This window comes from Myotis yumanensis, unplaced genomic scaffold (genome assembly GCF_028538775.1).
Source record: "Myotis yumanensis isolate MYYU_CA2020_CCGP unplaced genomic scaffold, mMyoYum1.0.hap1 SCAF_1, whole genome shotgun sequence".
NCBI lineage: Eukaryota > Metazoa > Chordata > Mammalia > Chiroptera > Vespertilionidae > Myotis > Myotis yumanensis.
This window is the reverse complement of record NW_027223752.1, coordinates 109,891,255-109,916,953: the sequence shown is the minus strand read 5'-3', so window position 1 is coordinate 109,916,953 and position 25,699 is coordinate 109,891,255. Positions and strand designations below refer to the sequence as shown.

At 41.7% G+C, this 25,699-nt stretch overlaps 2 protein-coding genes across 11 annotated transcripts in view; one reads left to right on the top strand and one right to left on the bottom strand.

Moving 5' to 3' along the window:
- Positions 1 to 9,899, bottom strand: part of CREM (cAMP responsive element modulator) — a 103,804-nt gene extending 93,905 nt beyond the window's left edge. For 6 of the 9 annotated variants that reach the window (XM_070429635.1, XM_070429496.1, XM_070429505.1 and 3 more), the window contains exon 1: positions 9,723 to 9,899. The gene's annotated coding sequence lies outside the window, so the exon portion shown is untranslated. The remainder of the gene's footprint in view (positions 1 to 9,722) is intronic. The other 3 variants (XM_070429534.1, XM_070429591.1, XM_070429626.1) reach the window with 2 other exon arrangements.
- Positions 9,728 to 25,699, top strand: part of LOC139020067 (general transcription factor II-I repeat domain-containing protein 2-like) — a 36,453-nt gene continuing 20,481 nt past the window's right edge. For both annotated transcript variants that reach the window (XM_070429648.1, XM_070429655.1), the window contains exon 1: positions 9,728 to 10,058. In XM_070429648.1, the coding sequence (XP_070285749.1) occupies positions 10,048 to 10,058 (11 nt within the window). In that variant the 5' untranslated portion in view covers positions 9,728 to 10,047. The remainder of the gene's footprint in view (positions 10,059 to 25,699) is intronic.

The following is a 25,699-nucleotide window of genomic DNA, read 5'->3' as shown; positions in this document are numbered from 1 at the left end:
GACGGCAACAAAGTTTCAATTATAGAAGGTAAATAAATCCCAGAATATAAAAAAAAAAAAAAAGAAAGAAAGAAAGGAGAGGCTGGGAGCTTCCGTAGCCGGCGGGCTTGGCCAGCCTGAAAACAGCCCTCAGCCCCTCACCCAGACTGGCCAGGCACCCCAGTGGGAACCCCCCACCCTAAAGGGGGTATGGCCAGCCTGAAAACAGACATCAGCCCCTCACCCAGGCTGGCCAAACCTCCATGGGGTGAGGGTCCCCACTGGGGGGGAGGGGCTTGACCAGCCTGCAAACAGCCATCAGCCCCTCACCCAGACTGGCCAGGCACCCCAGTGGGGACCCCCACCCTGAAAGGGGTGTGACCAGCCTGCAAACACCCATCAGCCCCTCACCCAGGCTGGCCAGGCACCCAAGCAGGACCCCCTCCCTGATCTGGGACACCCTTCAGGGCAAACCAGCTGGCCCCCACTCGTGCACCAGGCCTCTATCCTATATAATAAAAGGGTAATATGCAAACTGACCCTAACAGCAGAAAGACTGGGAATGACTGGTCACTATGACACACACTGACCACCAGGGGGTAGATGCTCAATGCAGGAGCTGTCTCCTGGTGATCAGTGCACTCCCACAGGGGAGCTCTGCTCAGCCACAAGCCAGGCTGATGGCTGCCAGTACAGCGGTGGTGGTGGGAGCCTCTCCTGCCTCCTCAGCAGCGCTAAGGATGTCCGACTGCAGCTTAGGCCTGCTCCCTGCTGGCAAGTGGACATCCCCTGAGGGCTGCTGGGCTGCCAGAGGTATGTCTGATTGCCAGCTTAGGCCCAATCCCCCAGGGAGCGGGCGTAAGCCAGCAGGTGGTCATCCCCGAGGGGTCCCAGACTGCAAGAGGGCACAGGCCGGGCTGAGGGACCCCTCTCCCCACCGAGTACACAAATTTTTGTGCACCGGGCCTCTAGTTAAAGTAATAATGATGATCAGGACACCATATAAGGAGAAGTAACTATAATTTTTTAAGAATTTTTATTGATTTTGAGAGAGAGAGAGAGAGAGAGAGAGAGAGAGAAACATCAATCGGCTACCTCCGGCATGCCCCCTACCATGGAATCCAGCCCACAACCTGGGCACGTGCCCTGATTGGGAATCGAACTGGCAACCTTTCAGTGCATGAGCTGACACCCAACCAACTAAGCCTCACCAGCCAGGGCATAACTGCTAGTTTCTATATTTTTCTTGGAAATATCACTTTCTTTAGCTTAATTTTTTAATAAGTAAACACATTCTTGATTCAAAATTCAAAAAGTAGAAAAGGGTATTCAGTGAAGTCCAGGAATAGCCACTCATTGCCTAGGCAAGCAGCACTGAAGAAAGTATTAGCCTCCTGTTACCACAGCCACAGGATGGCATTACCAGAATAATGACCATCATGTAAACCTGACCCTGACTCAGGCTTATCAGAGAATTGTTTCATCGCAAGTACTAAAAATTCATCATTGAATGGCTGCCTGCTTGCCAAATCTAAAGGATACCTTTCAGTCCCTATCTTCCTGAACATCCCTACAGCACTTCCTGCTCTCCAAATTTCATCCTCCTTTAACCTTTTGTTGTTATTGTCGTAAAACAACACAAATTTATTATCCTACAATTCTGGAGGTCAGAGTCTGAAATGGGTCTCACTAGGCTTAAATCAAGGTGTTGGCAGGGCTGTTTCTCTGGAGGCTCTAGGGGAGAATCCATTTCCTTGCCTTTGCAAGGTTCTAGAGGCTGCCTGTATTCCTTGGCCCCTTCATCCATCTTTAAAGTCAATAACATTAGGCTGTTTTTCTCATGCTGCCATCTCTCTGGTCCTCTCTTCTTGACCTCTTAATGGCACTACTTTCATGCTTTTCTTCTAGATTATCTAGTCCTTTGTTCTGTCTTCTTTGGTCCACACCTTAAAAGGTTGGTATTCACACCTGGCTGGTGTGGCTCAGTGGTTGAGTGTCAACCTATGAACCATGAGGTCATGGTTCAATTTCTGGTTCCTGGTCAGGACATATGCACGGGTTTCGGGCTTGATCCCCATTAGGGACACATGGGAGGCAGCCAATCAATGATTATCTCTTATCATTGATGTTTCTGTCTCTCTCTCCCTCTCCCTTCCTCTCTGAAATCAATGAATATATATATATATATATATAGATAGAGAGAGAGAGAGAGAGAGAGAGATTGAGAGAAAGAGAGAGAGAGAGAGAGAGAGAGAGAGAGAGAGAGATTGAGAGAGTGTGTGTGTTTTTGTTTTTTTAAGGTAAAAATTGACCTTGTCAGGAAAGGTGCCAGCCTAGGACAACATCAGCGCAAAATCCAGTGAGCCCCACAAATAGTGGACCCAAAGGTCTTTGAATGTGTGAGTTTGTTTGGGTTTTGTTTTTTGTGTTTGTGTGTGAGAAGATCTTTTGTTTTTTGTTGTTTTTCCTCCCTTTTTTTTTCTTTCTTCTTGCATATCTCTAATTTCTATCTTTCCTTTTATTCTTTTGTGGATGAAAGGGGCCACATGCTAACCTGACTAACTCAGGGAAGGCCTGTGTGACAGCCTTGCAAACTCAGAGATCTAAAGTAACCACAAAGGATGGTCTGAAATTAAACTTTTTAACTAAAAAGCAGTTTATGATGGGTAGTCACTTCCTAGGCTGGTATCTTCACTGACAAGGTCAACCTTTACCTTAACTGAGCCTATCTGTCTTTTTGCATCTATGATAACATATCCTTGAAATATTTGGGTAGTAACTTCCCTTTTTCCAGACCCCTTGGGCCACAACCTAATGTGCCTGGGCAGCAGGACAGATACCACAAATTCCTTCATTATTATTTTTATCATGTTAATTGTTGACGGTTGTGTCTAGTCTATCATTTTGCTCTTCATCAATACCAGAGGTTCCCCACTCCTTTGCTTTCTCCCGCCTCTCTAATCTACTAGTATCACCAATGGATTTCATATAACTCACCTACGTCCCCTCCTTTGATTGCGATGTATAAAAATAGATGAAAAACTGCCATTCTCTGGAGCATTATCCCAATCCACTGAGATACTGCTTCCCAGGAATTGTTGACAGTTTGGCTCAAATAAACTCACAAAAATTCTTTACAGGTTTGAATGTTTTTACATTAACACTATGAAAAGTTGGAAAGATAAGAAAGGCAGATTGCTTTTTTAAAAATGTTGCTTTTGGACCAGACATTACAGTTGAAGATAACTATAAAATATTGGGAAAATATTACAAAAATGTAGTTCTTTAGAAAGACAATTGTACAAAAATATATATATAAGTTCTTGCTCCACTTTCAAAACCAAAAAATGGAAATTGCTAATTACACGTTGAAATAGTTTTTTGCAAAAAAGTTAAAAAAAACAATCCACCATTGCAATTACCATAGTCAAATGAAAAAGAATGTGGAATAAAAGGCAGTGTACCTCTTATGGAAGCAGGAAGAGGAAGAGAACGCAGAAACGCACAATCTGTTTCTTTGGTTCTGGAATGAAGATTTTAGTTCTTTGGAAAAGTAGATCTTCATAGGTTAACTATGATTTAAGAAAAATAGCAAGTAAGCCCTAGCCGGTTTGGCTCAGTGGATAGAGCGTCGGCCTGCGGACTCAAGGGTCCCAGGTTCGATTCCAGTCAAGGGCATGTACCTTGGTTGCGGGCACATCCCCAGTGGGGAGTGTGCAGGAGGCAGCTGATTGATGTCTCTCTCTCTCATCAATGTTTTTAACTCTCTGTCCGTCTCCCTTCCTCTCTGTAAAAAATCAATAAAAATATATTTAACAAAAGAAAAAGAAAAATAGCAAGTAAGGTTTAAAAGATCAAGGAAGAAGAATATGAAGCTCATATTGTAAAGCTGGTCTTTCTCAACTAAGTAGATTAGAAAGTTGGAAGAAGCAGGGCTAGCTAGAAGACAAATAATTCCAAAGTGTGTGTATTTGAAATTGATAGGGATGAGCCTATGGTTATTATGCATTTCAAGCAAGGTGATGAGCATAAGAAAAACAAAGGGAGACTGTAGTAGAAGGAAATTACAGCAGTTTTAAAGTTTGTAATCTTTGTGAAGCAAAATTAGCATGACTGTCAAGTGATCTATACTTTTGTGTAAGAATAGAGGTAGCCAATGGTTGTAAACAGTTACTTAAAACACTTGTAAACATTGTCCTTAATATTTTTTACATGAATCATACATAAAATTGGGCAGCTTTCTAGTATAGATTTAGGGACATTCCAACTTAATTGCTTCAGATACCTACTATACAAGAAATCTTAACTCTACTAAAATCACCAAAGGATTAACTATTCAAGCATCTTTCTTTTCAATCCATTCCCCACTTGGTTCCTGCTTTTGGCTTTTTCACAAACAATACCAGAATGGGCAGCTAAAGGAGAAAATGAAAAATAAATTCAGCCCAGCCTGTGTAGTTCAGTGGTTGAGTGTCAACCTATAAACCAGGAGGTCACAGTTCAATTCCTGATCAGGACACATGCCTAGGTTGTAGGCTCAATCCCCAATAGGGGATGTGTGGGCAGCAGCTGATCAATGATTCTCATCATTGATGTATTTATCTCTCTCCCTCTCTTTTCCTCTCTAAAATCAATAAAAACATATTTTTTAAAGTAAGTAAATTCAAATAATCCTGGTCTACACCCCCAACACTACCCCCACCACTACTACTAACTTCATGAAGAGCAATAAAATTTAAAATCTCTTGGGAGAGATATTTGCTGGACTAGAGTCATTGTAGAGTTTTATGTTTCAATGGCATGCTTCATTACTGCATTTTAAGTACATTTCAAAACATTTGTCTATACATTACGTACCACTGTAATGACTACTAACCAGTAAAGCTGGGAAAGAGTAGATAAGATATTTGAGTTACCTTAAAGTTCAGAAACTAATTACAATGTTACTATACTTACCTAGATTGGTCCTATCTTGTGTATTTGAACAACACCGGTATCTTTCTAGATGCAAAAACATGCCTAAATAAGTTAAATGTAACTCCTCCAGCAATTTTAAGAGTAGCATGTGGATGAAAAAGGGCCACATGCTACCCTGACTAACTCAGGGAAGGCCTGCATAATGGCCTTGCAAACTCAAGAGACCTAAGGTAATCACAAAGGATGGTCTGAAATTGAAACCTTTTAATTAAAAAGCAGTTTTTAGTGGTAGTCATGTCCTAGGCCAGTATCTTCCCTGACAAAGATCAGCTTCAATCTTTACTGAGCCTATTGTCTTTTTGCATCTAAGATAACATACCTGTGGAATGTTAGGGTAACTTGTAACTTCCTTTTTCTGAACTCCTCAGGGTACAACAAATGGCACCAGTGTGCAGACCACAAATTCCCTCACTATTAGTTACCATGTTAATTGTTGACTGTTAACTATCCTGAACCCACCTATGTAAAAGAAATATGTGTCTATCATTTTACTTTTTATCCAATCCCAGAGGTTTCCCCACTTAGCTTTCTCCCGCCTCCCTGATCTATTACCAATGGATTTCATGTAACCCAACTGCCATTCTCCAGAGCACTATCTCAATAAATTGAGATTCTGCTTCCAGGCAATTGTTGACAGTTTGGCTCAAATAAACTCACAAAAATTCCTTACAGGTTTGGGTTTTTTTACGTTAACAGGCATCTATATACAGTAACATTGGTCTTTATGCAAGATATAGTTGCCCCAATAAACTATATCTTTGCAGAAACAGAAGCTTTCATCATAACCAAGGCTACCATAAAAAATCCTGCTTAAAACATTTATCAACAAAAAAACCTAAGCCAAAACAAAACAGCTCTAGCCAGTTGTTCAGTGCTTAGAGCATCGGTCGGAGGGCCCAAGGGTCACAGGTTTGATTCCTAGTCAAGGACACATACCTCCGTTGTGAGTTAGACCCCATCCTCAGTCAGGTGGGTACAAGAGGCAACCAATTGATATCGCTCTCATGTCAATGTTTCTCTCTCTCCCCTCACCCCTTCCTCCATTATACTCTGTCTGAAAATCAATGAAAAAAAATCCTCAGGTGAGGATTTAAAAAAAACACAAACATTTCCACGCACTCAATGGGGAAAAAAATGAGGTTGTTTGAGATTATGAACAGAACTATGATACTTGACATTGTGAGTTAGGATGGTCTAATTTTAAGTCTGCCGAGTTGAAAAAAAAAAAGCTTCACTAAGATAACTGAAGAAACTTGAGTTTGTGAAAATCTCAAAGTAAAATATTAGAATCACATTAGCCCACTGTCAAAATTTCACAGGATTTTATTTTAACAATTAATTGGTCTGGTTGTACATTGTTCAGAAAAATATGTATAAAGATGCTTCCTATTTTAGGAGAACTGGCAGGCTTCAAAAGAACCTCACAAAAGAGTTGCTAGTAAGATTTCCTTGGAGACAAGCATCATCCATCACTGGGGAGACAGTTTATTTAAACTTTCTTTAAGCAAAACTCCCATATAACTTCCTAGCCGATGCTTTACCTCAAAATTGTTTCACTTACACCTTGCCAGTAATTTCCTCTAACACTCTTAGGAAGGCCAGTGAAGAGATGTGCAAAATATTTTATTTTTAAACTTTGCTATAACTGAATTATACCAATAAGACTCAAGGTGTCTTCATGAATAATATCAATATAAATTCCCACTAATGTTATCCTTAGGTTTTCCTCCTCATTCTCCCTTATTCTCTATTGGATATCCGAGAGCATAAAAAAAAAGAAAGATAGAAAGGAAGAAAGAAGAAAAGAAAGAAAGAAAACCCATGAGGTTAAAGTGTTTACTTTTAACAGCACTGTTTATTGAGAAGTTCCTATGGTAAAAGTATTTTAAATACCTTATGTATTCTTTAAAAGGAAATTAACAAAATGATTTTAAATGTTTATATCTACCTATGTGAAACGGGTGAGAAACACTTTCCCTGAAATCTACATTTTCATAATCTATATATTTGTATTAAAAATATTGAAATAACATTCAGTGCACAATAATAACTCTTCTCAAAGTCGACTTTTATATATGGAATCCATCAGTTCAATAAAGTAGAAATACTTAACAGAAGGCAACATTTCAGGCTTATTTCCTTAATGTCAAATATCAATGGTTCAGGTGTTAAGTGTTTGCATTGTTCAGGTTTTTTGTTTATGTTTTTAAGTCTATCTAAATGGAACAGGGCATTTGAGTGCTTTTTTACCCACTTCAGCAATAAACATGGCTTAATTTTCAGGCCCAATACAGTAGAAACTCGATTTTCAATTTAATCCCTCTGGGAGGCTATTCAAGAAGCAATTTGTTCAAAAACCGAATAATCGTTTCCCCATTAGAAATAATGTAAATTGAATTAATTCATTCCAGACCCCTAAATGATTGTTTTTAACCTTTCTTATATACAGTACATGTCTAATGTACAGTTCAGTCTATAAACAAATACTTACTTTCTTAAATTTATCAAACTACCGCTACTACCTTAACCAAATCACTTTCTGCACTGGGTCTAGGGGTCTTTCGGGAAGTCAGATATAGCATCTTCACTTTTTTATGTATCATTGCCTCAGAAAAGCTGACACCAGCTAACTGCTTTTGGTTTATCCAAATCACCAACAGTTTTTCTACCTCTTCAATTGCCTGTGATCATTGTTATCGGTTCTTTCACACCCTTAGCAACATTAACACTCTTGATGGCTTCTTTATGTTTTAAAATTGTGCTAATCATCCATTTCACCAGAAACAAAAGCAAATTAAAAAGTTCACAGCACAATTTCCTGAGATGTTAATCAGGCAAGATTTAGCTGTTTACTGCCTCACAGTAGCACATTCTCTCCTTTGTGGCCCGAGAGACACTTTTTGTCATGCTGATACATCAGCACGAAAGGGTTGTTAGGTCAAGAATCAAAGTTAACCTGGCATTTTTTCATGTATAACTTGGTCGAGAATCGAATTGTTTGAGGTGGGAGACCTTTGAGAACTGAGGTTTGAGTGTACTTACTTGCAGAAAATATCAAGATGGGGAAAACAGTCAGAATCAGAAATACATGTGTACACTGGTAAAGATTTAGTCAGGATTCCTTATACATACATGTTAATAATCTGAACTCTTCCCTACTTTCTATGAAATAGCCACCACTCTAAACAATATCTCATATTTTAATCATGGAATGACTTGCCTCAGTAGGAAACTAGAGTAATTTATGGAGTCTGGAGTTTGTTAAATTCATCAGATGCAAATTTCATTACCTTTCCAGGACAATGCAAAAACAAAACGATTAAATAGCTCCTAGGAGTTTCCATATCCAATAAAAATTTATTCATATACTTTTACAAAAATATGTACACAAAACTGTAATTACAGCTTCACACTCACCAAAACAATTCCAGGTTGACCAGAAAGTCACTGGGAAAACATATGCTTAACATTGATCTATTTACAAATTCACCAAAAATGTTTTCAGTAATAATCAACACTTTCTATGACAATGCTTTCAGTGTTTACTCATCCAGGATCACATCCACTTAAATATCTCTTTAAAAGTTATGTTTGGATCAGTAAGTACTAGTTCCGTAAACATTAGTTTTTAATACATAGTATTCATTGGCCAAAACGCATTGTTTGCAATTGCCTTCCTTTGGAGAAAAAAAGTTACTTTAAGTCAAAGGTTTAAAGACTACTGACTTATGAAAGGAAAGCAGCTTGTCACCCAAAAAGAGTATAAAGACTGAGAGAAAACTGTGGCACCTAAAATAGAGAACATGAGTCATTAACGTAATCTAATACAATTTTCACACTGCACCTCTGTCGCTGTACACCTAGATTTTTATTTATGTCATGGGAAGGTGGCTGCACTCTCCGAGGCCCCACATATTAAGCAGAAAAGAAATTCTATGCAAGCCATGTAGGTAAACCGCAGTGTTGGAGGAGGCTCTCAGTTTTAGTCAGACTTTCAAGCTGATCCTTAAGTCAGAATTTTTGGCCGGAAACTGACAGTGCAGAAACAGGTAGGTGATTTCAAATTCAGGGCTCCGGTAGACTGGACATAGCAGTAGAATAAAGAGCTATGTTAACAATTTATTTCCTGTTCAGCATGTTCTGGGAGCCTTACTAGGTGGCCATAAAAAGACAAAAATCAAAAGTAAACAGTAAGAAAAACCGCGATTTAAGGCGGATTTGCTTTCTTCGCATTATCTCATCAGATCATGTCTGGGGCTCAAAATGAGTCAAAAGCGACGTCCCTCAGATTCAAGTTTCGGTGAAAAAACGGGTTAACGTTAATTTATATCCCAACTGAGCACATAAAACAGGGACACGGGTGCTACTCATGGTCAGCTGTGACAAATAAAACCATCGTCCTGACTTCTTGCTTCCTCTTTCTTTTCAGAGGACCGCTCAGAGCAAGAAGGCTTTTCCAGAAAGACTTTTCCAACGTGTACCAAGTTCAAAGAGGTCAGGCTGAGCGCAGGCGAGCAGCCCCACGCTCCGGGCCGCTATACCGCCAACGCAGAGGCGAACGAGAGCGGACGAGGACAGCGGACGAAGGCAGCGGACCGGGGCCGGAAGCCGGGCCGGCGGGGAGGCCTCCCGAAGAGCCCGGAAAGCCCGCTGCCCCGCACCCGCTGCCCCAGCCTGGGCTCGGCCCCGCCTCCTCCCTTCTGCCTCCGCCTCCTGCGCCGCGTCCCAGCTCCTGAGTCTCTAGTCCGGACCAGCGCGCCACTTACCCACCGCGAAGGGATTTACGTAGCGGCCTCGTCACTGCTTACGGACGCGAGGAGGTGGGGACCGCAAACCAGCAACGCGGCGCCAGCGGCGGCCCCACGTCGTCCACGTCAGCTCTGATGCGGCAGCCGCGGCCTCGCCACTGATCCCGACCTAAAGTAGCGCGGCAGCCGCACGAACTGCGTCCGCGCGCGCGCGCGCGCCCCGCCCTTCCCTCCCCAGCTCCGCGACCGCCTCCTGGGGGACGCCTGTCGGAAAAATCCAAGCTCGAACTCCGCCACCTGCCGGCCGCTTGCGGGAGTGCGGCGCTGACAATCCAACAATTAAATGGAACGAGGGTAGGGGAGAAGGGCCAAGGGGCGGAGCCTCAGGCTGGCGAGGAGGAGCGGTCATGGGGCGGGGCCTCAGGGGGGAGAGGAGGACCGGAAAGGGGGCGGGGCCTCAGGGGGGAGGAGGACCTGGCCAGGGGGCGAAGCAAGGAGAGAGACCGAGTCGCGGGCGGGGCCTAGGGCGAGGCTGGGAACCGGAAGCTTTCGCCGCGCGTGCCGGAAATCCAATCACCTGAATACGAACCTGTCGGTAGTTGCTGACCCCAAGCCGAGATCGCGAGTGTCATGGGTCTCTCCCGCCAGGACGCGCATCCTGCGGAATCTCAGGAGCCTCCTCTCCCTCACAGCTCTGCAGTGTCCACCTTCCTGAGAAACGCCCTTGGGCGCGGGTGCCCACTGGACGCGAGACTCGGGAGACCCGACTGGCCTCCCATATACTCAGTCTGCTGCCGCCCCCACCGCCGTGGTGGCCTTGTCTGTGCGTCAGTGTGGCTGAGAAACAGCCATGGTTCCCACTTGGAGATGCGCCAGTGGAGAGGAAGACAGTGATAGCAAGGAAAACCCTCTGCCTGTAAGGGAGGAGAGTTTTGTTTTCATCAACTGGAAACCTGGGGCTGTAAATAAGGCACATGTAAACTAGGAACCCATTTATGTGTACTCAGAACATACTAAGTTATCTTTAGGCAGAGTAGACCCTCAAAAAGCAGTGCTTTTAGCCTAAAAATAAGCCTCTTTACATTCAGGAAAAACGAAATCAGAAAAATGTCACGCTTGAAACTGCTGTCAAGGCCTTCCGAATAATTCAAGCACTTAAGAAATGCCAATAACTGATTTTTCGGTTTCTAATATTTACACTTACAGTAAAATTTATAGTAAACTTTAAAATGATATAGCAGGGATAAAGAAGGGCAGTACTGTGACTGGACAATCAATGGGTCCAGGCTGCCTGTCACTACTTGAGCCAATTAAGCAGAGACAGGGTTAAATCATACATGAGCATTTATTCCAATAATGCCCATTGTTATGGTAGAGCAGCAGGTCATCCACAAAAATCTGCTCTGCCCCTGCCTATAAGCCAGCTGCTTATATTGGGTAGAGGGACAAAGATTACGTGGGAAAGTAAGAAATACATGCATGGGAAAGTAGGCAAGTACAGTGGTTACAGGTTGCAGGCAATGTGGGCTGGGGTGATTGCAGAGTCAATAGGGGCTGGGGGTTTGCAAAGGTTTGGTACATCCAGAACTAGATTGTTTTAGCCACAAGGTTGTAAATTTTTCCATAATGACAGGCAGTCCTTGGAAAAGGAGGATAGACTCTATTCTGATGTTAGCTCCCATATCCGAGGGCATACAATGCTCAGCCAGGTTAGAATGTGCTTTCTCTAATCAGAACAGAGCAATCATGGTAAACAGAGCATGATTAATATTTCTTACTAGAGGCCTGGTGCACGAAATTCATGCACTGGGGTTGGGGTGGGGGTGTCCCTCGGCCCGGCCTGCAACCTTTCGCAGTCCAGGATAGCTCACTCTTTACCGCCTGCCTACTCCTTACCACTCAGCTCACTGCTCCTTAGCGCTGCTGCAGAGGTGGGAGAGGCTCCCACCACCACTGCTGCGCTCGCCAGCCATGAGCCCAGCTTCTGGCTGAGCAGCCACTCCCCTGTGGGAGTCCACTGACCACCATGGGGCAGCTCCTGCATTGAGCGTCTGCCCACTGGTGGTCAGTGCCCGTCATAGCGACCGGTCTTTCCACCATTCAGTCTATTTGCATATTAACCTTTTATTATATAGGACTAGAGGCCCGGTGCACAAAATTCATGCATAGGTAGGGTTCCTAGGCCTGGCTGGCAATCAGGGCTGGTCTGTGGGGCAACCAACGGGGCGGTTGGGGGGGCGCCTACGGGCACCCGTGTTGGCCAGCCTGGCGCCACCCACTTGCCAGCCCCTCCCTCTGCCACCGCCACCAGTTGCTTCCCTCTGCTGGGCGACTGGTGAGGTGATTGGGGGGTCCCCCGCTGGCACCCACCTTGGCTGGCCTGAGGCCAGCAGGCTAGGGGCAGCTCCTGCATTGAACGTCTGCCCCCTGGTGGTCAGTGTGCGTAATAGCAACCAGTCGTTCCACCGGTCATTCTGCTGTTTGGTCAATTTGCATATTAGGCTTTTATTAGTAGGACTAGAGGCCCGGTACACAAAAATTTGTGCACTTGGAGGGCCTGTGCCCGGCCTGTGCCCTCTCGCAGTCTGGGACCCCTCGGGGGATGACCACCTGCTGGCTTAGGCCTGCTCCTCGAGGGATTGGGCCTAAGCTTTCAATCAGACATCCCTCTGGCAGCCCAGCAACCCTCGGGGGATGTCCATTTGCCAGCAGGGAGCAGACCTAAGTAAGCTGCAGTCGGACATCCTTAGTGCTGCTGAGGAGGCAGGAGAGGCTCCCACCACCACTGCTGTACTGGCAGCCATGAGCCTGGCTTGTGGCTGAGCAGAGCTCCTCCATGTGGGAGCTCACCACCAGAGGGCAGCTCCTGCATTGAGCGTCTGTCCCCTGGTGGTCAGTGTGTGTCATAGTGACCAGTCATCCCCAGTCTTTCTGCTGTTAGGGTCAGTTTGCATATTACCCTTTTCCTATATAGGATAGAGGCCTGGTGCACGGGTGGTGGCCAGCTGGTTTGCCCTGAAGGGTGTCCCGGATCAGGGTGGGGGTCCCGCTTGGGTGCCTGGCCAGCCTGGATGAGGGGCTGATGGCTGTTTTCAGGCTGGCCACACCCCTTTTAGGGTGGGGGTCCCCACTGGGGTGCCTGGCCAGTCTGGGTGAGGGGCTGAGGGCCATTTTCCGGCTGGCCAAGCCAGCGACGGAAACTCCCAGCCTCTCCTTTTTTTCTTTTTCTTTTTATTCTGGAATTTATTTACCTTCTATAATTGAAACTTTGTTGCCTCTCCAGCTCCGAGGCCAGGGCCTGCTGAAAGCAGGTATCTGGGGTTTGTTTAGCTTCTATAATTGCAACTTTGTTGCTTAGAGTGGAGCTCAGAGCCGGGGCCGTGGCAGGCGGGGAACCTTGGCTTCCCCATCACTGGAGCAAGCGAGCCTCCTGCTCGCTTCAGCTGCGTGGCTGCTGGCCGCCATCTTTGTTGGGTTAATTTGCATATCCTGCTGATTAGCCAATGGGAAGCGAGCAGAGGTATGGTCAATTACCATGTTTGTCTATTATTAGATTAGATAATTATAGCTAGTCCCCAATATTCTATTTCTGCCCTAACAGTAAGTTTATAGAGTATTCTCATTTTGTATTGTGGACAAAAGGGGCCACATGCTAACCTGACAAGCTCAGGGAAGGCCTGCATAGCAGTCTTGCAAACTCAAAGACCCAAAGTAACCACAAAGGATGATCTGAAATTAAACTGTAATTAAAGCAGTTATGGTGAGTAATCACCTCCTAGGCCAGTATCTTCCCTAACAAGGTCAATCTTTACCTTAACTGAGCTTATTGTCTTTTTGCATCTACGATAATGTCAGGGTAACTTGTAACTGCCCTTTTTTCTGGACCCCTCAGGGCACAACCAAATGCCCTGACACCAGAACAGATACCACAAATTCCTTCTTTGTTATTGTTATTGTTAATTGTTGACTGTTAACTATCCTGTATCCATCTAAGTAAAAGCAGTATGTGTCTATCATTTTACTCTTTATCTAATCCCAGAGTTGCCCTCCCCCTTTGCTTCCTCCCGCCTGTTTAATCTATCACCAATGGATTTCATATAACCCACCTACATCTCCTCTGATTGCAATGTATAAAAATAGATGAAAACCCACCATTCTTTGGAGCAGCGGTTCTCAACCTGTGGGTCGCGACCCCTTTGGTGGTCGAATGACCCTTTCACCAGGGTCACCTAAGACCATCCTGCATATCAGATATTTACATTACAATTCATAACAGTAACAACATTACAGTTACAAAGTAGCAATGAAAATAATTTTATGGTTGGGTCACAACATGAGGAACTGTATTTAAAGGGCCAGAAGGTTGAGAACCACTGCTCTGGAGCACTATCTCAATCCATTGAGATTCTGCTTCCTGGCAAATGTCAACAGTTTGGCTCAAATAAACTCACAGAAATTCTTTACAGGTTTGAATGTTTTTACCTTAACATTACGAGCAACTTGTTGAACGAACTCAAAAAGAGAGTCTGGTGGCTAGAAATAAATGATAAAAATTTATTCAAGGATCTTAGAGTTTGCAAACCATAAAAAAGCCATGCAAAACCCCAGATGTTACAAACAAGAAAGGAAAGTTAAGTTTTTATTGTTAAAAATGTGTTCCTGAGAATACTCAGTCCTGCGTCCTTAGCCTTGGATTACATTTTCCATTCTTTTTCACTCCATGTTCTCATTAATTTTCCATACCTGCCTGCTAAAATCTTACCTCTCCACGTCTGACACTTCCACAAAGATTCTTAGTCACCTAAGAACACCTGAAAATCAGACTGGAGGGAGGATATGCCCTTTATCTTCAGAACTGAAAGAGTTCAGCTCTCATTTATACTGTGAAGTATTTTTGCTCAGACTCTCAAAAAGCAATTCCAATTGAAAAGCCAAAATCAAAACCAGCCACCCATTTTTTTTTTCTCCAGTCTCACCTTATAGCCTAGGTCAGGGGTGGGCAACCTTTTTGTGAGTGCATGCCAAAACCAGCAAAATCTCTGACTCAAAATTCTTCTGCCTGCCAACCCTAATTTTTTGAGAACATGTTACACCTACTTGATATCTCTTAAGGTGTACGTATGTGAAGAACCTTGAAGAAATAATAAAATTCATTCGAGCGACAAAAACACAGTATATGATGATGAAAAATACATTTATTTTTTTATTTCAAAATATATATCTTTATTGATTTCAGAGAGAAAGGGAGAAGGAGAGAGAGAGAAACATCAATGATGAGAGAGAATCATTGATTAGCTGCCTCCTGCACACCCCACACTGGGGCTGGAGCCCGAAACCCAGGCATGTGCCCTTGGCCAGAATCGAACCTGGGACCCGAACGCCGATGCTCTATCCACTGAGCCAAACCGGCTAGGGCTACTTTTATTTTTTAATGTACACTGATAGTCCGACAGAAAACTTTATGACTCTGTTTGATATTATCAGTGGGACTTTTGCTGCTGCATCACTGATGACAGAGATTTTACATCAGGTTTATATTTTGTGACCTTCAGAGATATGCATGAGCTACTACTTTCATCCATCAGGCTACTCCTATTATGAGACAACAAAATTCATCACTGAGAACAAAGATTCACAAGCGTATGTGGATGAAAACATGGAGAGTAACGCTGTTGCAAAGTTTTTTTAAACAGAAAAAAATTTCTGGAATGGCATTCCAAGTCCTCAATAGTTCATTTTCGACACTTCTCTTTGGTACTCCTGTCTCTAATCGCTTTTTTTCAATGTTTTCCAAGTCAACTCTAAGGTCAATAAATTTCTGCTTCCAAATTGAGCTACTCTGAAATTCAATCAACTGCATTTCAAAGTCAGCCATGTCTATGGTCTTTAAGATAACTTGTTATGTAAAATTATTTATTTATCTAAGATGCACCTACACTGAATTTATCTGAAAAATAAAAGTCGATATTAAGAAAAAAATTGTAAATGGAAGATTATAAGAGAGGGTTTTGCGTGCCAGCAAAAGTTACTGGCGTGCCATGTTTGCCACGCGTGCCAGGGGTTGCCCACCCCTGGCCTAGGTTCTGTCAACACTTAACCTTAGTTCCACCTCAAGGATTTTAAAATACGGCTCAAATAAAGTCAGACCCTCTACCAAAAGCAAGGAAGGATCTGGATCCAAGAGACAACTCACCCAAGTTCACCCAATAGGCAGGGTACCGGCGGGCTCAATGGGTTCCTTGCTGGATTCTAGCACCATGTCTGGGTCTGCAGGATGGTCCTGGGTGAGCTTCTTTGGAATCCTGCCGACTACACCAAGTAATGTTAATGTAAAAACATTCAAATCTGTAAAGAATTTTTGTGAGTTTATTTGAGCCAAACTGTCAACAATTGCTGGGAAGCAGAATCTCAATGGATTGGGATAATTCTCCAGAATAGTGGTCACCAACCTTTCAGACCTCATGGACCACCAGTGATCCGTGGACCACCGGTTGGCGACTGCTGCTCCAGAGAATGGCAGTTTTTCAGCTATTTTTATACATTGCAACCAGAGGAAGAGACCTAGGTGGTTTACATGAAATTCATTGGTGATAGATTAGACAGGCGGGAGAAAGCAAAGCTGGGAAGCCTCTGGGATTGGATAAAAAGTAAAATGAGCCGTAACCGGTTTGGCTCAGTGGATAGAGCATCGGCCTGTGGACCGAAAGGTCCCAGGTTCGATTCTGGTCAAAGGCATGTACCTTGGTTGCAGGCACATCCCCAGTAGGAGGTGTGCAGGAGGCGGCTGATTGATGTTTCTCTCTCATCGATGTTTCTAACTCTCCATCTCTCTCCCTTCCTCTCTGTAAAAAATCAATAAAATATGTGTTAAAAAAAAAAGTAAAATGAGACACATACTTATTTTACTTAGGTGGATACAAGATAGTTAACAGTCAACAATTATGATAACAACAACAATGAAGGAATTTGTGGTATCTGTTCTGGTGCCCAGGGCATTTGGTTGTGCCCTGAGGGGTCCAGAAAAAAAGGCAGTTACAAGTTAACCTGACATTTCAAGGATATGTTATCTTAGATGCAAAAAGACAATAAGCTCAGTTAAGGTAAAGATTGACCCTGTTACAGAAGATACTGGTCTAGGACATGACTACCCACCATAAATGCCTTTAGTTAAAGTTTTAATTTCAGACCATCCTTTGTGGTTAGTTTAGGTCTTTGAGTTTGCAAGACTGCCATGCAGGCCTTCCCTGGGCTAATCAGGTTAGCATGTGGCCTTTTTTTTTCATTCACACTTCTCCTTTTTGACCATAAATAAATCCAAAGGATGCATTGATGACCAACTTTTTTGGTTGAATAATGGAGTCCCATGATGCTAGGAAGACTCATTCCTAGGAAGTCTCAGTGTCAGCATTTGTCTTGCTGAACAGGGTAGACCACTGGGGATAGGGCAAGACCATAACCTTAGATGGCATTCAAAAGTAGAATTATTATTCAAAATAAAAGGCAGTTAAATGGGAGGCAATCAGATCCTATACTAGTATGCCCTTATTAAAAAGTATTCTGGATCATTTCTAAATTTTGAGCCATCATTATCCAAGTCTTTTTGCTGTTTGAGTTAAGTTTTGTTTTTCTGCATCTAATATAACATTTACTTACCCAGAACAAAAGTAACAATATTAAACCAGTAACACCGATTAGGAACAGAAAATGTCTAATACTAGACAAGGAAGGGTCAGAGGAGAACAAGTATCTACTATTACCCAGAAGTTCTAATTTTTCTTCTGGGCAGTTAATTTTATCCATTCCTATATTTAGACAATACTCATCTAAAATACTCCTCTAGATTAGATCCATATATAATTCTACCAGGGGAATTATTAGGGAGGTGTTCTTGGAGGGGCTTGTCCAAGATAGGTCCTTTATAATAGATATAGCCTAAAATTTGTACCAAAGCTTATATTGATAGTAGAAGACCACCAATGTGTGGCAAAACATTAACTTCATTATCATAGCTGATAATCAGAATATCATTGTCTAGTAGGTGGGAAAGATTAGCAGCTACCCAAGTTAATTTTTTTTTTTTTTTTTTTTGTCTAATAAGGGTAGAGGACTGAGGAGACAGATGTTGTTTCCACTAGGAAACCTTAAGGAGGATAATAATAAAATTATTTATATACATTCAATTAATAACAATTTGGTAATATAAGAACAAGGTTTGAGCAGCATCAATTTGTGAGCATACAGGCCTTGTTAATATTTTGAGATAACTGTCTATCTCCTCTGTAGTAGGCGGCTTCTCATCCTTGAGATGAAAGCAAGTGTAAGAGACAGGGGCAGATGTCCATTCCTGGTTAGGTACCTGGTAAGGTAGGGTTCCTTTAACATTGTTAGAGAGAGTCTTTAATTAATGTATTTCCCAATAGTCAAAAATCTCTGGGTTGTTGTGGTCTTTGAATCTTTGTCTCCTGTGAGTACTGTGAAATGAATGTTATAATTTGTTAGTTCCTACAATGCAGAATGTCTGCCTTTTAGTTTTCCTTATATTTGGGAAACAAAAGATTTAAAATCAACAATATTTTTAACAGCGTCATAAGAATAATTATTCTCAATTCAGTTAGTCCCATAACTACTTTTCTTTATCCTGATTATTTGCCAGTATTTTTTTTGAACAGAGTTATTCCTTGAAGTTCTATAAATCTTCATCCAGTTCAAAGATATGACCTGCTTAGAAGCCTGCAAATTAGAGTAGGTCAGAGTCCTTTTCACAGATTTTTCTAAAGATATATATGCAAATGCATCAGAGTAAAGCAATGACTATCTATGAATGACAAAACTTAAAAGTGGCATAGTTATAGATTTTATTATAATGCAATTGATAAAAAAACTTTGATTTTCTATAAGATATAACATTCCAAGACAACAATTTCTTGGTAAATAATAATTACTGTAAAATGACATAGAGAGTAATATAAAATCTGTATATATTTAGATTCAATATGTAATTTCAGCATATAAAGAACAAACAATATGTAAGATTTTAAAATGTGTCACATGGCTTATTGCAAGGGGTATGTGTGTTGAGCTTTGAAAATAATTCATCAACTCCCAAAATGTGAAACACAAATACCTAGAGTATCACTGGCAGATGCCCCCCCAACAGGGAATCACTCTTGGCTTGCCTGGTGTCCCTGACTGGACACCTGCTACCCCTGAGAGTTTCCTGTTTGAACTTGGTTCTGAATCTTTGCAAGTTTCTTTTTGAAGCAGACTGAAATTTCTATAACATTCATTTTAACAAAATATGTGTATATAAATAGAACATAGTTGTTATTAATTTTTATTTGACAAAGCTTCCCACATAATTTCAAGTATATTAAATCAGCCTAATTTAGTTTAAAAAGATTTCTTTTAAGAAGAGAGAATAAGCCCTAACTGGTTTGGCTCAGTGGATTGAGCGTCGGCTTGCGGATTGAGGGGTCCTGGGTTCGATTCCAGTCAAGAACACATGCCTGGGTTGTAGGCTCCATCCCCGGTGGGGAGCGTGCAAGAGGCAGCTGATCAATGATTCTCTCATCATTGATGTTTCTATCTCTCTCTTCCTCTCCCTTCCTCTCTGAAATTAATAAAAATATATATATATATTTTTTTTTTTTTAAAAGAGAGAATAAATCCTTGAGTTATCCAAGGGTCTATTGGGATGACTCAGAGTCATCTCTCGGTTAAAAAGTCTTAAAATTTAAACTTTGGAAATATTGTCAAATATACTTGACCAAAGATTATGTCAGAAGCTCTTTGCAACTCTAGGAAAAAACATATTTTATAGTAATAACTCTAAATTAATCAAATTTAAATCTGTTTTAATATTAAAAATTTTATCCAGACCACAGAATTCTGCTTAATTTACATAAGTATTTAATCTTTTTTTTTTTATTAGGCCAATAAGAGATTATATCCTAGTAATGCCATCTGGAGGCTGAAAATTTACCACACATAATACACAGACAAAAACATACCACATAAAGACCATACACATAAAGACCATAGCATAATTTGAATTACTAATTTTGCAGAGAAAACACATGAATTTTTTTCCTCAAAAATGAATTTCCATACCTCATGTATTCTATTTTCACAACATATAATTTCTCCCAACTTAATTTGAACTTTTAGCTCTAAGAAGCCTCAATTTCCAATAATAACCAAAATAAAATAAGTGACCAGTATTCCTTAGATTGACATTTATGAACACATTTTATTTTATTTATTTATTTATTTATTTATATTTATTTATTTATTTATTTATTTATTTATTTTATTGCTTAAAGCATTACAAAGGGTATTACATATGTGTCCTTTTTTTCCCCCCGCCCTTGTCAATACCCCGGCTTCCCCTACCCCCCAGTGTCTTATGTCCATTGGTTATGCTCATATGCATGCATACAAGTCCTTTGGTTGATCTCTTACCCCCCTCTCTCCTGCCCCCCAACCCTCCCCGGCCTTCCCGCTGCAGTTTGACAATCTGTGTGAGGCAGCTCTGCCTCTGTATCTATTATTGTTCAAAAGTTTATAATGGTCTCTATTACCCATGAATGAGTGAGAACATGTGGTATTTTTCCTTCATTGACTGGCTTATTTCACTTAGCATAATGCTCTCCAGCTCCATCCATGTCGTTGCAAATTGTAAGAGTTCCTTCTTTTTTACAGCAGCATAGTATTCCATCGTGTAGATGTACCACCATTTTCTAATCCATTCATCTACTGATGGGCACTTAGGCTGTTTCCAGATCTTAGCTATGGTGAATTGTGCTGCTATGAACATCTGGGTACATATATCCTTTCTGATTGGTGTTTCTGGTTTCTTGGGATATATTCCTAGAAGTGGGATCACAGGGTCAAATGGGAGTTCCATTTCCAGTTTTTTGAGGAAACTCCATACTGTCTTCCATCGTGGCTGCACCAGTCTGCATTCCCACCAGCAGTGCACGAGTGTTCCTTTTTCTCCACATCCTCTCCAGCACTTGTCGTTTTTTGATTTGTTGATGATAGCCATTCTGACAGGTGTGAGATGGTACCTCATTGTTGTTTTGATTTGCATCTCTTGGATGATTAGTGACTTGGAGCATGTTTTCATATGTCTCTTGGCTTTCTGAATGTCCTCTTTTGAAAGGTGTCTATTTAGATCCTTTGCCCATTTTTTGATTGGATTGTTTATCTTCTTTTTGTTAAGTTGTATGAGTTCCCTATAAATTTTGGAGATTAGGCCCTTATCAGATATGACGTTGGCAAATATGTTTTCCCACGCAGTGAGTTTTCTTGTTGTTTTGTTGATGGTTTCTTTTGCTGTGCAGAAGCTTTTTATTTTGATGTAGTCCCATTTGTTCATTTTCTCTTTAGTTTCAACTGCCCTAGGAGCTGTATCAGTGAAGAAATTGCTTCAGCATATGTCTGAGATATTGTTGCCTTTGTATTCTTCTAGAATTTTTATGGTTTCCTGTCGTACATTTAAGTCCTTTATCCATTTTGAGTTTATTTTTGTGTATGGTGTAAGTTGGTGGTCTAGTTTTATTTTCTTGCATATATCTGTCCAATTTTCCCAACACCATTTATTGAAGAGACTATCTTGGCTCCATTGTATGTTCTTGCCTCCTTTGTCAAATATTAATTGAGCATATTGGTTCGGGCCAATTTCTGGGGTCTCTATTCTATTCCATTGATCTATATGTCTGTTCTTGTGCCAGTACCAGGCAGTTTTGAGAACAGTGGCTTTGTAATACAGCTTGATATCTGGCATTGAGATCCCACCTACTTTGTTCTTTCTCAGGATTGCTGCAGCTATTCGGGGTCTTTTTTTATTCCAGATGAATTTTTGGAGAGTTCGTTCTAGATCTTTGAAGAAGGCCATTGGTATTTTAATGGGAAGTGCGTTGAATTTATAGATTGCTTTGGGTAGTATGGACATTTTAATGATGTTGATTCTACCAATCCATGAACACGGTATGTTCTTCCATCTGTTTATGTCTTCCTCTATCTCTTTTTTCAACGTCCTGTAGTTTTCTGAGTAGAGGTCTTTTACCTCTTTAGTTAAGCTTATTCCTAGGTAGCTTAATTTTTTTTGTGCGATGGTAAATGGGATTGTTTTTCTAATCTCTCTTTCTGAAAGTTCACTATTGGTGTATAGAAATGCCATAGATTTCTTGGGGTTAATTTTGTATCCTGCTACATTGCCAAATTCATGTATTAAGTCTAGTAGTTTTTTGATGGAGTCTCTAGGGTTTTGTATGTATAATATCATGTCATCTGCAAATAAGGACAGTTTTACTTCCTCTTTTCCAATTTGGATGCCTTTTATTTCTTTTTTTTTTAATTAAATTTTTATTGTTCAGATTACATTTGTTCCTCTCCCCGCCCCCCATAACTCCCCTCCTTCCAGTTCTCACCCCACCCTCCGCCCTCACTCCCCACCCACTGTCCTCATCCATAGGTGCACGATTTTTGTCCAGTCTCTTCCCGAATCTCCCATTCCCCTTCCCCCCCCCCGCACCAAGAATAGTCAGTCCATTCCGTTTCTATGTCCCTGATTCATTATAATCACCAGTTCATTCTGTACATCAGATTATTTATTCACTTGATTCTTAGATTCACTTGTTGATAGATGTCAGGGCCAGCCTGACAGGGTTGAGCCGGGCTGAGGCAGGGAGGTGGGAATTGAGAAAAGAAAGAAAGACAGGAAAGCGGGATCGGGAGGACCCCAGTTCTCTTGGTGAACTGAAGCAACTTTATTAGCTACACAATACTATTTATACATAACACACTGAATAGGAGGTCTAGCAAGAGGAATGTATTCTTTGTTCCTCTTAATCTCTAAGGGAAGGACACAGCAGAAGGACAAGTTCTCAATACAGCATATCTCAGTAAACAATTACAGACTTCTTAGTAAGCTATGAGAGGCTGTTCTCATTCTACTGATGTTACTCTTATTCTACTGATAATCGCCATCCAAACAAGTCTGGGAAAACTGTGTAGGTGAGAATCCCAGCCTTGCTAGCCCCTACAGGTGCAAGAACCTTGCCAGCTTACATCTGGTCCCCAACAGATAGATGCATGTTTGTTGTTCATAATTTGTATCTTTACCTTTTTCTTCTTCTTCCTCTTCTTAAAGGATACCTTTCAGTATTTCATATAATACTGGTTTAGTGGTGATGAACTCCTTTAGCTTTTCCTTATCTGTGAAGCTCTTTATCTGACCTTCAATTCTGAATGATAGCTTTGCTGGATAAAGTAATCTTGGTTGTAGGTTCTTGGTATTCATCACTTTGAATATTTCTTGCCAGTCCCTTCTGGCCTGTGAAGTTTCTGTTGAGAAATCAGCTGACAGTCGTATGGGTATTCCCTTAGAGGTAATTGAGTCTCTTTCTCTTGCTGCTTTTAAGATTCTCTCTTTGTCTTTTGCTCTTGGCATTTTAATTATGATGTGTCTTGGTGTGGTCCTCTTTGGATTCCTTTTGTTTGGGGTTCTCTGTGCTTCCTGGACCTGTAAGTCCATTTCTTTCACCAGGTGGGGGAAGTTTTCTGCCATTATTTCTTCAAATAGGTTTTCAATATCTTGCTGTCTCTCATCTTCTGGCACTCCTATAATTCTGATATTAGTCCGCTTGAAGCTGTCCCAGAGGCTCCTTACACTATCTTCACACTTTCGGATTCTTTTTTCATTTTGCTTTTCCAGTTGGGTGTTTTTTGCTTCTTCGAATTTTAAATCTTTGGTTTGATTCTTGTGCTCCTCTGGTCTGCTATTGGGTATAATATTCTTTATTTCAGTCCGGGTATGCTTACTTTCTAATTTCTTTATCGTAGCATCGAGGGTCTCATTAGTTTTCGTGAGGCTCTGCTCAAGTTTATTGCAAGCCCTCAAAATTGCGATTTTTAGCTCCATATCCTCCATTTCTGTCATGTTTTTTTGTCTCCGCATCTTTTATGCTTTCTTGGTGCACCCCCTTGTGGTCTTTGTGCGCAGTCTTGTACTAGTTAAGCCTTAATTGTTGTAGTTAATACTAGAGGGATTTGCCCACCAGGCCGACTGGCTGTGGGAATCAGCTGTGTGGAAAACTTCTGTCCTCTAGGGAGGTGCTAATCTAGCCTTTGCCTGAGGCGATTGGCAAATGGCTCTGCGCTGGGCTTGGGTGGGGCGGGATCAACAGGGCGGGGGGAGGGAGCAGCTATGGCTGCTCTCAGTCTGTCCCCAGGGGCTCTGCCTCTCTGTCCCAGCAACCGCTGCAAACCTCGGAGGGACTGTAGCCAGCCAGTCCCGCTTCTCCCGTTTGAGTCTGGGTCCCTAGAGACTCGCCCGGATCTGTAGCCCAGAGTCTGAGACTCCCTCCTGATTGAAAACGACAACTGCGCCCTCAGCCACCAGCCCGCTTTGCGCGCGCACCACCGCACCTTTAAATTTTCCACACTGCGCCTCCTCTGAGCCTCGTAATGCTGTTGTTTTTCCTTCTAGTTGAAGAGTCTCTCCTCAGCCAGCCTTCCTGTGGTTCTGGTTGATGTCCGTTCCGTCTTTTAGTTGTATTTTTGAAGTGGTTGTTTGCGGCAGCAGTCTCCGGTGTTTACCTATGCCGCCATCTTCGATTCTCCGCCTTTTATTTCTTCTTCTTGTCTAATTGCAATGGCTAATACTTCCAGGACTATGTTGAACAGGAGTGGTGAGAGTGAGCATCCTTGTCTTGTTCCTGTTCTTAGGGGAAATGGTGTTGTTTTTGTCCATTGAGTATGATTTTGGCTGTGGGCCTGTCATATATGGCTTTTATTATGTTGAGGTATGATCCTTCTATTCGCACCTTGCTGAGAGTTTTTATCAAAAATGGGTGTTGGATTTTGTCAAATGCTTTTTCTGAATCAATTGATATGACCATGTGGTTTTTTTCTTTCAATTTGTTTATGTGATGTATCATGTTGATTGATTTGCGTATATTGTACCATCCTTGCATCCCTGGGATAAATCCTACTTGGTCATGGTGTATGATCTTTCTGATGTACTGCTGGATCCGATTTGCTAAGATTTTGTTGAGGATTTTGGCATCTATGTTCATGAGGGATATTGGCCTGTAATTCTCTTTCATTGTGATGTCTTTACCTGGTTTTGGTATTAGGGTGATGCTGGCTTCATAGAATGAGCTTGGAAGTGTTCCTTCCTCTTGAATTTTTTGTAGTAGTCTGAGGAGGGTAGGTTTTAGTTCTTCCTTGAATGTTTGGTAGAACTCCCCTGTGAAGCCGTCTGGCCCTGGGCTTTTGTTTGCTGGAAGCTTTCTGATGACTGCTTCAATTTCTTCCATAGTTATTGGCCTATTGAGGTTTTTAGATTCTTCCTGATTGAGTTTTGGAATGTTGTATTTTTCTAGGAATTTGTCCATTTCCTCCAGGTTGTCTAGTTTGTTGGAGTAGAGCTGTCCATAGTATTTTTTAACAATCATTTGTATTTCTGTGGGGTCTGTTGTTATTTCGCCTCTATCATTTCTGATTTTGTTTATTTGGGTCCTCTCTCTTTGCTTCTTGGTGAGCCTGGCTAGAGGTTTGTCAATCTTGTTTATCCTTTCAAAGAACCAGCTCTTGGTTTCATTGATTTTCTGTATTGTTTTTTTGGTCTCTATTTCATTGATTTCTGCTCTAATCTTTATTATCTCCTTCCTTCTGCTCACTCTGGGGTTTTCTTGTTGCTCTCTTTCTAATTCTTTGAGTTGAAGAGTAGGATGATTTACTACCATTTTTTCTTGCTTTTTGAGATAGGCCTGTAGAGCTATAAACTTCCCTCTCAGGACTGCTTTCATTGCTTCCCATAGGATTTGGATTGTTGTGTTTTCATTGTCATTAGTTTCCAGGATGCTTTTAATTTCTTCTTTGATGTCATTGGTAACCCAATCAATATTTAATAACATGCTATTCAGCTTCCAAGTGTTTGAGTATTTTGGGTTGTTTTTTTTGTAGTTCATTTCTAATATTATGCC